The 15,242-nt window shown below is 32.4% G+C and overlaps 1 protein-coding gene across 1 annotated transcript; it reads right to left on the reverse strand.

Moving 5' to 3' along the window:
• Positions 1 to 3,498: 3,498 nt before the first annotated feature.
• Positions 3,499 to 4,411, reverse strand: LOC111301361 (uncharacterized protein At5g65660-like). Its single transcript, XM_089757867.1, has 2 exons — positions 4,041 to 4,411; positions 3,499 to 3,921 (listed from the first exon to the last, which is right to left on the reverse strand). The coding sequence occupies exons 1-2, from the start codon at positions 4,266 to 4,268 to the stop codon at positions 3,751 to 3,753; spliced, it is 399 nt and encodes a 132-aa protein (XP_089613993.1). The 5' UTR covers positions 4,269 to 4,411; the 3' UTR covers positions 3,499 to 3,750.
• Positions 4,412 to 15,242: the final 10,831 nt, after the last annotated feature.

Below are 15,242 nucleotides of genomic sequence, written 5' to 3' on the forward strand. Positions count from 1 at the left end.
GTAGGTAGGGCCTAAATCTGTATGAATGCATGGGTTAATTTGTAAGTGTGAACGATAGATCAATTTCATCGTTTTTTATTTTAAAAAATTAATAATTAAATTAATTAATTTTTATTTAATAAATAATTAAATTAATAAAAAATTTTGAAATAATAAATTATAATCAAATTAATCAAAATTAATTCGATTTGATGAGTTTGATTGAATAATTAATTTATTATTATTATTATAAATAATTATTTATTTACAAATTCAAATATAATTTAAACTAAATCATTAAAAAATTTAATAATTTCAATGACAATATACAAGAAAAAGATAAATAAAAATATTCATATCAATTTTTTAATATTATTAAAAAATTAATTAATTTGATCAATTTAGTTATCAATTTTAAAAATTAAAAATTAATTAATTTAATTAATTTAATCGATTCAAAATATCAATTATAATTAAAACTAAATAAATCAAATCAAATAAAATGATCTCCTGTTGGTGGACCTGTTAGGCCAAGTCTTTAACTTTAGCTTAGTTTCACTCACCTTCTTAGTTAATTAAATCATATTGAACTTAAAGTTACAAGTAGTTTGTTATGATTACTGAAATTAACTATACATACCAAACATTATTAGCAATCACATTCTAGGATCCGAAGTTAATTTGAGAGGTAAAGATTGTTACTTGCCAGTTTATTGGTGGACACTGTTGGAGAGATAAACCAAACTTGAAGCTCATGAGAATATATCAGAGAGCCTACATATATATGTTGGATACTACTTAAGCCCAAAAGGTTAAGCTATTAGGTTTTTAGATCCTTCATGCATATATAAAACATCTCATTCAAAATTTTTAATGATGTGAAATTTTTTACTTATATGTGAACCTTATTCCAATAATCTCTCCCATTCACTTGTGAGTTCTAATCAAGTCTCACCTCGATTCTGCCATGCGAGTAAGTCCTATTAACACTTCTTTTGGGTCAGGCAACCTCACATCTCTAGTGGGCTTTCGGGGCAGGCCATAGCACTTAATCTTGCCACCTAGGTTGTTTTAGTGCTCTTCAAGCTTACACTCTAGGTTGACTTAACACATCACCTACTTGGATGTTTCGTTTCTATCATATACTTGTTGCATCCAAGTTGAACCTTTAATACCGACATTAGAGAACATGGATGAACTGTCCTATTAACACTTCTTTTGGGTCAAGCAACCTCACATCTCTAGTGGGCTTTCGGGGCAGGCCATAACACTTAATCTTGCCACTTAGGTTATCTCAGTGTTCCTTCAAGCTTACACTCTAGATTGACTTAACACATCACCTACTTGGATGTTTCATTTCTATCATATACTTGTTGCATCCAAGTTGAACATTTAATACCGACATTAGAGAACATGGATGAACCTTTAATGCTGATGTTTGAATACATGGAGTTGATGGATGTGGTTAATCTTCAATCTGCCAACAATCTTCCTTCCAACAATAACACATCACCTACTTGGATGTTTCGTTTCTATCATACTTGTTGCATCCAAGTTGAACCTTTAATACCGACATTAGAGAACATGGATGAACTGTCCTATTAACACTTCTTTTGGGTCAAGTAACCTCACATCTCTAGTAAGCTTTCGGGGCAGGCCATAGCACTTAATCTTGCCACCTAGATTGTCTCAATGCTCCTTCAATCTTACACTCTAGGTTGACTTAACACATCACCTACTTGGATGTTTCATTTCTATCATATACTTGTTGCATCCAAGTTGAACATTTAATATCGACATTAGAGAACATGGATGAACCTTTAATGCTGATGTTTGAATACATGAAATTGATGGATGTGGTTAACCTTCAATCTGCCAACAATCTCCTTCCCAACAATATTATTGGGACTCGAACTTGCTGTAACTTTTCAAACTCGTAACTTTTTGGCTATGATACCACTTATCATGAGCTGAAATTCAACCTCTAGGTCCACGAGACTTTAGGACTCGAGCATTCACTTATCCGACATTTCAGATCAGCCTACTTGCCACGGTTCACACCTTTGTAAGGTATTATCCGTTCTGACCCCTCTGACCTTATGATTTTATCCCACAAAAGGTGCCTCACAAGGAGAAAAATGTGTGAACCCTTATATCCCATGGCTAACTCTAGTACACAGTTAATGTGAGATTTAGGACTCTTCCTTAGGTCCGTGACATCCTCTTCCACTCCAACAAAAGCCTATCGTCCTAGGTGGTACATCGCTAGTACCCCTAGAGCTGGCCTAATACCACTCGTTGAAGAGATAAACTAAACTTGAAGCTTATGAGAGTACATCAGAGAGTCTATATATACATATTGGACACCACTTGAGCCCAAAAGCTTAAGCTATTAGGTTCTTGGGTCCTTTATACATATATAGGACATCTCATTCAGATTTTTTAATGATGTGAGATTTTTTACTCACATGTGAACCATATCTCAACAATCTCTCCCGTTCATTTGTGAGTTATAATCCAATCCCACCTCAGCTTCCTCGTGCAAGTAAGTCCTTATCAATATTTTTTTTGGGCTAAGCAACCTCACATCTCTGGTGCATTTTTTGGGTCAGGCCACAGCACTCAACCTTGCGCCTAGGTCGTCTCAATGCTTCTTCAAGCTTACACTTCAGGTTGACTCAACACATCGCCCTACTTGGATGTTCTGCTTTCACATATTATCATATATTCACTGCATCCGAGTCAAACTTTTTTTGATACCGACATTCAAGCACATGGAGTTGATTGACGCGACCAACCTCTGATCTACCAACAATCTCTCCCTAGCAACACTACTGAGACTTGAACCACCAACAATCTCCCCTCAGCAACACTATTGGAACTCGAACCGGTGACTTCGATCTGCCAACAATCTCCTTTAATACCGATGTTCGAGTACGTAAAATTGATGGACACGACCAACCTCCGATCTACCAACAATCTTCCCTCTAATAACACTATTGGAACTCAAACCCGTGATTTTAGGCTCTGATATCATTTGTTGGAGAGATAAACCACACTTGGAGCTCATAGAAACATACTAGATAGATCATACATACATGTTGGACATTATTTGAGTCCAAAAGCTTAAGCTATTAGGTTCTTGGGTCTTTCATGCATATATAGGATATCTCATTCAAATTTTTAAATGATGTGAGATTTTTTACTCATATGTGAACTATATCCCATTAGACATAATCCTTGGATCGACCAACCAATTAAAGACATGCAAAAAATGACATTTCACCTTTAATGGCTGGATATGGATGATTCAGTAGAAGATAAAAGCAAGAAGTATTGCATTCAAATGATGCATACACATATTTTAATAAATCACAATAAAATCTTGAAAACTTACATTTTGTGTAGGTTTGTATTAATAAATTTATATATTTCTAATAAAAAATAAATGTATATAATTTTTATTTTCATAAAAAAACAAACAAAAACAAGAACCAAAATATGGAAAGTTGTCTGCAATAAAAACCTGAACTGAATACCCCCCCAAAAAAAAAATACATCTATTATATGTTTGAAACATTGCTGTACTAATATCTATACTAACACTCAATTGTAAGGACTTGACACGAGAGCATATTGCTCTGTCCTGAATTCTATACGTAATTCACTCTAGCTCTAATCACCAGATTATACAATCAGCATAAAATATTCCATAGGAACAGGGGATGTATAGTACAATGGCATGTAGTAAACATACAATTTAGTAAGCAATTACGAGTAATAAAACGGCACAAGAAGATCAGCTTGAGGTTTCTGTACTGTTATCGTAATCTTTTCTATTATCGCTGGCTCGCATGGACACGCCATTGCTATGAACCTTGGGATCTGATCCCCAGGCATCAAAACCGGCAGGCTTTGCCCTACAGTTTTTTGCCTTGGCTTCTGTTTTAAACACCCAAATATAAGTAAACCAACAGTTAGTTTTTCTTTTTTGCTTAAGCATATTAACAATTGCTGTACAAGAGAGAGAGAGAGAGAGAGAAAGAGAGAGAGACGAATACCATGACAGGAGATGAAGCTTGAACAGCCGGTGAATGATCGATGTCTGACTGAAAATCGTTGTTGTCATCCGGATGATCAGAAGATTGGGTAATCAGGGCTCGAAACTTGAGCCAGTTGTGGTAACAAATAAGAACCCCGCTTATGCAAAATAACAAGATCAAAAGAACGGCTAAACCAAGAGGAAACCCTATGGATGGCCTACTTGAGGATGATTCTTCATTCTCCATCGTTCTTTTTTCTCCTTATTCCTTCATGAAAAAGATACGTAAAGGCAAAATGGGAAGAAAATAGCTAGGTCAAAAAATTATTGAAACTGATAGTGTTGTTGGTGGATTGCTGAGTGTTGGGGCACCTTAGTTTTGGACGTCGCACTTCATCAAGTACGTATACGTAAAGTGTGAGTTCCTTCTGCACTTTGCCTATATATATAATAGCCAGTTCTTACATTTCTTGACTCTCTACAGTGCTTAAGAGAATGTAATTCAAAGAATATAGAAATAAGTAACTGCCTGATCTCATTCTCTAACATTTCTTGAATCTCTACAGTGTTTCAGAGAACATAATTCAAAGAATTTAGAAAAATACAATTCTTTCATCGACAAACTTTTAAATTTGTCGACGGATTCAGAATTTTTTTTTTAACATTCACTTCTATTAATATATATATATATAATTATTTATGTATTTATTAGTTTTGTTAAAAAAGAATATGTTTGGAAAAAAATTTTAAAGATATTAAAAGCAATTCTTTCAAATTATTTAATTTTCAATTTCTGATTCTGATTTCTTTTAGATTCCCCATCAAGGAATGAAGATAAAAACATTGCAAATACTGTTAATTCCGCTGCATTTTCAAAACAAAAATAATGATGCCTTTTTCCCCACCATGATCCCCCAAAATAAAATTCCAGCAGTCCCATTATGTCCTGACTTTTACCAACGTTATCTATCAAAGTTCTTGTCACCTTTGTAAGCACCATTTTTTTTAATATTATTATTATTATTATTATTATTATTATTATTATTTTACTTTTATTATTTTTCTTTCTTTCTTTCTTTCTTTTTCTTTATTCTTCTTTCTTATCCGATTCAGTTTGATAAGATCTAATGCATTAAATGCACCATCATCAAAGTCCAAAATATCAACCGCCGTCACCACCGGCAGTCACCTGACACATTACCTAATCTGATAGTATAGATTTTGGGTTGAAAATATGAGATTTGAATCTCAAAAAATATGAGATTTGAATCTCAGAAAGCTCTATAAATAGAGCTTGTTACCTATAAAAAGAAAGGGAGGATCGATTAAAAAAAATGAAGGGGATCGATCGAGAAAAAAGCTTTGCTGAAAAAAAAAACTTTCTATCAAATACAAAAAAAAAGTAAAAAAATTCAGAAACATAGTCCCTTGAAACAGGGAACCCAACGCCAACAACAAAAAAAAAATTTTGACCAAAACTTTTAGGCCAGATCTGTGCCATTTGGAGCCTTTTTTCGAAGAATTAAGCTCAGATCTGGACTTAGGAGACCGTAAATAGTATTTTGAGAGATTTTTGAATTTTTTGGCACCGATGACGATAGTCAGAGCTTGTCGGCGGTGAGGAGCATGACGGCCGCCAAGGAGGATGGCCACCGACCTTAATCGGCCTGAAAAAGAGAAAAAAAAGGGAAAAAATGGATTTTTTTTTAATGAGAGAATGAGAAATGATCGAAAAATTTTTTTTGAGACCTTTTATATAAATTGCCAAAACCAAAATGATGCCGTTTTAAACACCTAGGATTCGTGCGTTAAACTATCGACCGGACCCGAGGTCCGCGCAATCGATCAGGTGACCCACGTCCCCTTTAGCCTCTGACCGATCCAACCGAATTGGCTTAGATCGAACCAGACCGTCCCCAAGTTGGATCGTCCACGAACCGCCAGACAGAACCAGACCGGATCGAGCCGACGATCTGACTAAACCTGCATTGACTAGAACGTTGACTGGTTCGGTTCAGGTAAAAAAATTTTTTTTAAAATTTTTATATATTAATTTATTAATATTTATGCATATTAAGATATTTATATTTGTTAGATTAACTGATAAATATGTAGTTAATTTTTTTATAATTTTATTAATTTTTAAAATAAAAAATAAACTTAATAATAAAAATGTAAGAAAAAGAAATTTTTTATCCGACGATGAGATTCAAAGATATTTCGAGTAGTGATGCCTACGAAATCTCTAGGTGAGAAATTTTTTTTAATACTATCAATGTATTAAAGTATTTATAAAAAGTTTTCAATACAATAAAAAATTATCCTTTTGTTAATAAAAAATATTAATTACTTTATTAAAAAATAATAGTAATAAAAATGAGAAAGAAGAAAATTTTATCTAATGATAGAATTTTAAAAGTATTTCGAGTAGAGATGCTTTAAGAAATTCATAAGTGAGAAAATTTTTTTTAAATATTACCAGTGTATTGAAATATTTATAAAAATCTTCAATATAATAAAAATTCCATTTTCTTCAAAGTTTTAAATGAAAAAATTAATAAAAGTAAATAAAATTTTTAACTAAAAAATAAAATGTGTGTATTAACGTATTATCATTTGTATTGCATGCATTGCATAGTTCTTTTACTAAAAAAAAATTTGAGCCTTCGAGGATGAGATTCTAAGGTATTTCAAAAAGCGATGCCTAAGAAATTTCTAGGTGAAAAAATGTTCTTCTAATGTTACCAACGTACTAGAATATTTTAAAAATTATTTCAATAAAAAGGTTCTAATTTAGTTTTCTTGAGTAAAAATAAAATAAAAAATAAAAAATCAAGAAAATTATTTTTCAAACACCGAAAATGGGATTATTTTTTTATCAAAATCAAAAGATAATACGTAGTTAATTGGTATCGTTTTAAACGAGCACTATGGGGTTGCTAATCTTTTCCCATACGTAATCAACTCCCGAACCCAGACTGTTACGCAGACCCTAAAATTATCTTTTTAATAAATTTTAATTAACTTTAAGATTTCATTCAAAGGATATGTTTTAATAGGTGGCCAATCGCACCTAGCCAAAGAAGATTGGTGATGACTCCCATTTTTTATTTTGTTTCCAAATTCGTCAGGTAGACACAAAACTGTTACGACAGCTTGGCGACTCTATTGAGGACGCCATTTGTTTTTGAGAGTTAGGCCAAAATTAATTATGTGTTATCCTCAAATTTTGATTTAAACAGTCTTAATCGGTTTCTTATATTTTTATTTTTCACTTTCAACAAAAAAGTAAAAAAAATAAATTGAAAATAAAAAGAAAAAATTCACACATGTTTATTTTACTATGCCTCTTATGCTTTATTTTTCTATATATATTACTCTTAATAAATTAGGATATATTTGCACACACAATAACATGATGTATCTCATGCATGAGCTTTATACCTGAGCTTCGTCTCTTATAGGAGGAAGTGAAGTACCTATGTCCTCGTGAGGTGATAACCTCCACAATGGCAAATGAAATACTTTCACTCAAATTGAATCATTTTCATTCGTAGCCTGTAATGAATGAGGATCGGGGTGCTTTACTAGTCTAATATGGATGACAGTGAGAAATAATTTGAGAACCTTTAGATACGTGTCAATCTAAACCCAGCATGTAATAAGCCTAGGAAACCAGCCTTAGGTAGAGCCTCATCCACCTCCTTGTAGGAAATACCTGTTTAATACAAAACAAAACAAAACAAAAAATCTCAAAACACAAAAAAATATTTTTTTCTCAAACCACATCCTCATACTAACTCAATTTTATTTGTTTTTTTTTTTTTTGCATAATCATATCATACAGTTATGCATCAAGATATTTACTCTAGGACAACTTTCTCTTAAGAAGTTTTCATGGATCTCGTAGAACTATAATTTGCTCATCCTCAGTCAGTGTCTCATGTGAGTCATATAATGAAGTACATGTTTGATAAAAAAAGCCTAACAAAAGAGTGGAGACTATTTGCCTACCGGTTATGTGTTTGAGTTACTCAAGAGGGTGCATTTGGATATCATACAAAATGATTTAAAAGACTTAGCCATTATTTGGGGTTAGTTAAGTGAAGAAAAAAAAAGTTTTTGTAAAAAGTACAGAAGGATTGCCTCCCTCATTCCAGTAGTGATTGATGAATAGTTGGTCAGGATGACTATACAGTTTTGGGATCCACCCTATAGATGTTTCACTTTTAATCAAAAAATTTGGTGTCAACTATTAAAGAATATTCGATTTTGCTCGGGATAGAACTATAATGTCTAGATAAAGTATTTACCCGAAAGTCAAAATCAGGTTATCGTAAAAAATTGGCTAAGCTTATGGGGGTTAAAGTAGAAACCATTGATTCCTTCGCGAAGCCTAAAAGTGAACATCTCGACATTCGTTGGGACTTTCTCTTAAACTTCATTCAAGAGCATTTAAATGATGACCAAGGCATGGCTGTGTTTGTTATAGCATTGTATGGCATGGTAATCTTTTCGAAGACTTTGGGTTAAATTGAGATAACTATGGTAGATTTTTTGGAGCAAATTGAAACCCAAGCAATTAATTTGCACCAATAGTCTTAGCAGAAATCATCTGATTATTGAATTTTTGTCAACGAAATAGAAAGGGATAGTTCATAAGATATGCATCGTTACTGTATGTGTGGATCAAAAGTCATTTCAAGTGTGAGAAGAGTGCATTCTCAAAGTCGTATCTTTAAAATAAGGCATCAATCGAAGAGTTCTGTAGAAGTTAATGGCCAACATTGAAGACCAATAGAGAGTGGATTTTATTCTTACGAAGGCTTATTGAAGATGAAATTGAATGGACGGTGCCTTGGATGCCTTGGGTGCCCTTGTTGTATCCAGAAAGAAACGAGCCATAGATATTGCTGTTAAGGTTATACGGCATTGTAAGTTATGCTCCATTAATGGTGCTGAGGTAATTTGGTGCAAAACAGTTTGTTTCTGTCACTCATGGCCTGGCCCAAGTAGAACTCATTTACGAAAAACTAAATCCACCAAGAACCTCAGAGTAGTTGATCCAATCATGAAAAAAAACATGAAGAATGAGATTGGGGCCTCTCATCGACAAAGTCAACCCTGATTATCAAATTTAAAAAGTAAAGTGACCTTGAGATATAATACTCCCTCTTGATGATAGCTCACATCGATCAGCTAATCTTTCAGAAGAAGTGCAATTATCAAAAATTGAGCTTGTGAAAAAAATTAAAATTAAAAAAAAAAAGAAAAGAAAATATGAGATTTCGTGAAAAAGTGAAACAGTTAAACTATAAAGCATAAATACAATGGAGCAGATTGGAAAAGATTATAAAAGAATAAAATATAGTGAACAATGATTTGAAAGATCTACACCAAGAAAATAAAAGATTGTGAGTTCAATTTAAAATAAAAAAAGTCACAAAGTCCTACCTTAGTCAGCAACACAAAGTAGATGAGCTCCGAGAAAAAATGAACCAATGGAAGGGCAAGGCTCAAGAAAAGTAAGAAGAGGCCATAAAAATCTCTCAAGAATGCCAGAATTGGAAAGGGTTGTGTAATATGGCTTCAACAAGATTGGTGAAATGTCAAAAGAAAAGGAAAGGTTAAAGGTTATAATCGCGAAAGAGAAAAAAAAACACTTAAAAATACTGAATAAGAAAGAATCAGTTCATCGGATGATCCAAGGGTTGGAGCTACAACTGTAAAACTATAAGAACCATATTTCAGCAATAATAGATAAGTGGTAGAGAAAGAAAAAAGATTGAATTTTCACATATGATTCAAAAAGAGATGCTCGTATGATATGAAAAATAGAAAGTTTAAAGAGGTAACAGTACATAAAGCATGTAACCAGTCAAGTTTGAAGGTAGTAAAAAAGGCATGAAAAATGGTTGAAAAAGTAGAAGCATTAAGACAAGAAGTCAATCCTGTAGGAGAATATAGACAGTGCCTAGTAAACTTTTTAGATGAGGCGAAAGATTATTATGAACAAGTCAAACGCTTCTATGGATATAATTCTAGGATGATAAATCTCATGTAATCAAAGTTGTATGAAATCAATGAAAAATTTTTAGTGTTGAAATTTGTTCAAGAGTAAATATTTTTCACTTGCTTTCATGCATCATTTGCATCATTTTTATTTTTTTCAAAAAAGATTTAAAAAATAAAAATTTTCAACACGTGGCATGTTAATTTTTAAAAATTTATGGTAATAAAGGTTTAAGAATAGCTCGTCCTTTAAAAATTATAGAACAAGAACAAGCCAGTCGATTTGAGAGAATCAATAAAGCTAAAAAAGAACTAAGAGGGGATCTCAGTGTAATAATGGATATGCTCAAGAAACTTGACAAGAGAAAAGTAATGAAAGAAAATCTTAGCTTTTAAGAACAATTATCAGATATGGTAGATCCTGTTTATCCTATAGGATTTGAGCCACGATCGACCCAACCTTTTTAAGGAACTAGAGTACAAATCCCTAATCCTGGTGGATATTCAAATCTTTATCAAGAAATGACATCCACACCTGCTTCAAGATAATTTTAAAACTTTGTTAATCCTATTATGATGAAAAAACCACTTGAGCCAATCTTGGTTCCTGATTTAGATTATCCTAATAAGAGAGAAAAGCTACGGATAAAGATACCTGAAAAAGTGAAAGATACTAGTGCTTAAAAAAAGATGAAGTTATTAGATGAAAGGCTTAGAGCAATGGAAGGAATGAATTTTTATGGTTTCATATATGCAACCGAGCTTTATTTGATCCCTGATGTGATCATTCCGCCTAAATTTAAAGTTTCTAAATTTAAAAATATGACGACACGAAATGCTCGATGACCTATATCATCATGTACTATCAAAAGATTGTAACACATGCTAATGATAAGAAGTTATTAATACACATATTTCAAGATAACCTTATAGGTTTTACAATTAGACGGTATGTTTAATTAGACAAGACTCGTATTTGTTCGTGACAAGAGCTTACAAGGGTATTTTTTACACAATGTCAGCATGTCATGGATCTAGCTCCAAATCATCTATCTTTATAGAGTATGAAAAAAAAGTAACTGAAACCTTCAAGGAGTATGCACAAAGATAGAGAGTTATGGTTGTATAAGTCCAACCTCTTCTTACCGAAAAAAAGATAACTATATTATTTGTGAATACTCTGAAAGTACCATATTATGAAAGGTTGATAGGTAATGCAACCAAAAACTTTATAAATATAGTGATATCGAGTGAGGTCATTGAAAATACCATAAAGAATAACAAGCTCAATATAAAAGAGATAAGTAGAGCAAAGAAAGATGAAGCTCCAAAAAAAAAAAAGAGAATGAAGCCTAAGTGATAAAACTATGTGGGGTAACAGTTTAGAGGTTTCACGCCCTATCCTGCATTAGTCTGTCAAACCCATTACCCTCTCGTAAATAATTTTACATCCATCCATCATCCATATCAACCATACCAGCCACTACAACCACTAGCTTATCCACCTTATTTTTAGCCATCTTTTCGGACACCCACCTATAATCATCCTGCCTCACCCATCAGACTAGAATGGAGGTCTAATCTTAATAGTGGTTTGAGAGCCCCAAGAACTATCCAAAAAAAAATCATTTTTAACCTTATTCTCATCATATATATTGATTTGTATCATCAACTTATCGAGAAACATTTACTAGCCCCTATTATTGTTGAGCTTTTGAAACCTTCGTTTTCTAAATGGTATGATCCTAATGTACATTGTGATTATCATTGTGGGAACCCAAGCCATTCTACTAAAAATTATACTGTCTTGAAGAGTAAAGTGCAAAGATTAATCAATGAAGGGGTGTTAAATTTTGAAATCAACCAACAAAAAACTTCAAATGTTAATAAAAACCCTTTACTGAACCATACTAGACTATCAATAAATGCTTTAATTGATGGGCAAACAAGTTATATGAAGAAAGGGATAGAAGAAGTTAAAACTCCAATGACTAAGGTGTTTGAAGCTTTAGTTAAAATGGATATGTTAAAATCAATAGAGCTTCAAGATTGCTCTAGAATGGTCAGTTTAATTGAGAAGTGCAACTACCACAAAGGTGCTTTAGGACACTCTATCAAGAATTATGATCAATTTTATAAAAAAGTACAGAAGATGATGGATATGGGTCAAATAGAGTTTTTTGAAGAAAGAAAAAAGTTGATGAAAGCTGAAATGTCTACTATTGATTCAAAAATAAGTTTGTGAGTAGATCGATAACTATTTATTATGATGAGAAGCTGACACTGAAGCTAGAAAAGCCCGTATTTGGACCAGTAGTGACAATTAAAGTTTTTGATTTTTTTTCATATCAAAATGATAAAACAGTACCATAGAAGTATGATTACAATATTGTAGTCAACCCAGATATTGTGAACATAATGAGCATATGAGGCATGACTCAAAGTGGGAGGTGTTATACCCTAGAGGCTCTAGAAAAAGCTAAAAAAGAGAAAACAAATAAAAGAAGAAAAAAGAAAATAAGAGTAATCCTGTTGTAGCCTCAGAAAAAGAATGTCAAAAATCAATCTTTGAACATGAAGCTTATGAATTCTTAAAGCTAATAAAACATAGCGAGTATAATATGGTAGAATAGCTAAACAAGATACCAGATAGGATTTTACTATTATCATTATTGCTCAGCTCAAAGTCGCACCGTAATACTTTATTGAATGTGCTAAATCCAGTATATGTATCTCACAATGCTTTTGTTAAATATGTGAAAAAACTTGTTGGTAATTTGACAATATCAAACTATATTTCTTTCAATGATGAAAAAATTTCTCCTAAAGGTCATGAAAGTACCAAGGCTTTTCACATTACAGTCAAATGTAAAAGTCATATAATGGCTAAGATTTTGATTGATAATGACCCATCCATCAATATTATACCTGTGACTACTCTAGTGAAACTCTTTGTTGATGGATCTTATATGAAGTCTAGTCATATGATAGTAAGAGCCTTTGATGAAACTCGAAGAGAGGTGTTGAGAGACATAGAAATGCCATTATAGATTGGCCTATGTACTTTTAACGTGAAATCTCAAGTCATGGACATCTTTCTTTCATACAGTTACTTATTGGATAGGCCATAGTCCATATGGCAGGTGTTGTTCCATCTTTATTATATCAAAAAATCAAATTCATTGTTGAAAGAAAGCTAACATGTGTGGCATGAGAAAAAAATTTATTGGTAACTCAACCAATAAATACTTTTTAGATGGAATCAGCAGATGAAGCATTATAATGCTTTTATAGATTTTTTGAGATTACCAATGCAACATATGTGACTGAAAAATCTAAATTGTATTTGTCACACTTATTTACGACAACTAAAATGATTGTCAAACAGCTTACCAAGATAGGATGGGGACCTAAAGTTGAACTTGAAAAGAATTTGCAAGAAATTACTAAGCCATCGACCGTATATGAAAAGAGAGACATATTTAGCTTGGGATATAAGCCAACAAGAAGGGACAAAATAAAAATGGTAAACGAGAAAAGAGATAAAAAGATAGCTAATCTTGAAAGATATGAGTCAGAGTTAAAGCCTATGATCATTTTATACCTTTATGATTTTTTTCATTCGGGAGGATATATTTACCCGAACTTGTCTGGAGCCCTAAGTGCAGGATTTATGGAAGAATTTTTAGAGCTGGCCATTCAAATGGTAAATGATGAAAAAAAGAACAGTCAAAGTGAAGAGCTATTAGTGTACTCTTATCTTTCAGATTTTGAGCTGGATAATTGAAAAGTTATAGAGCTGCTTGTTGTCTTTAAAACTTTGAAAAAGTAATATACTGTGAAACTTTAAATATCTAATTACTTTTTACGAGCATTAGTAGATCTTTTTGTGACTTGTTTATGTTTATCGTTTTAATAAAAGGCTTAAAAGATGCATCCGTATTTTTTTATTTGTTTCACTTTCACTCATTCGAATCATTTCCTTTTTTTGCCTTAATCATTTTCTTGCCATTTCATTTTTTATGCCAATGTTATCTTCATTTTACTCTTTGCAGGGTCTTAAATAATGAACATGAGAATAATCATGACAATAATCTCAGATTCGATTTTGAAAACTTAATTCATGTTAATGAACTCGATAATGAAGAAGATTCAGATAATTACACATTGTCTCCTGATTTGTTAAAATTAATAGAACATGAAGATAAGCCAATAGAGCCCCACAAAAAAATTATTGAATTAGTAAATTTGAGGGATGATGAAAATAGAAGAAAGGTTAAAGTCGGTACATCCCTTTTACCAGCTGAAAGGTAAAAGTTAGAAGAGTTACTTTGAGAATATGTGGATGCGTTCTCATAGTCTTATTAGGATATGCCAGGACTTAACACTAATATTGTAGAACACAAGTTTCTTTTGAAACCATAATGCAAGCCAGTACAGTAAAAGCTAAGGTGCATGAAGCCAGAGATGTTGCTGAAAATTAAGGAAAAAGTAAAAAAATAATTTGATGCAAAATTTTTGAAGGTGGCAAAATATCCTAAATGGATAGCCAACATAGTACCAGTTCCCAAGAAAAATGAAAAAATGAGAATGCGTGTCAATTATCGAGATCTAAATAGGGTAAGTCTTAAGGATAATTTTTTTTGCCCCATATCGATACCCTAGTGGATAATACTCTAAGCATTTCACATTTTCTTTTATGGATGGCTTTTCAGGTTACAACCAAATTAAGATGGCCAGAGATGATATGGAGAAAACCATATTTGTGACTATATGGGGGACGTTCTGCTACAAAGTCATGTCTTTTAGGTTAAACAATGCCGGTGTCACTTATTAAAGAGCAATGATGACTCTTTTTTACGACATGATACATAAAGAGATAAAAGTGTATGTGGATGATATGATCGTAAAATCTCATGAATGAGAGGATCATGTAGTCAATTTCAAAAAGTTGTTTGATAGGTTAAGAGGATTTCAATTGAAATTAAATCCTGTCAAATATACATTTGGTGCTAATCAAAAAATTATTAGGCTTTGTGGTCAGTGAAAGAAGAGTCGAAGTTGATTCAGATAAGATACAAGCTATTCAAAATTTATCCCTTTCTTGTACCCCAAAAAAAGTGCGAGGCTTTATGGAAAGATTGAATTATATTACTCACTTCATCTCTTAACTCACTTACAAGTGCGATCTCATTTTCAAGCTTCTTAG

Source organism: Durio zibethinus, chromosome 3 (genome assembly GCF_047325235.1).
Source record: "Durio zibethinus cultivar Kanyao isolate XHJ-2024 chromosome 3, ASM4732523v1, whole genome shotgun sequence".
NCBI lineage: Eukaryota > Viridiplantae > Streptophyta > Magnoliopsida > Malvales > Malvaceae > Durio > Durio zibethinus.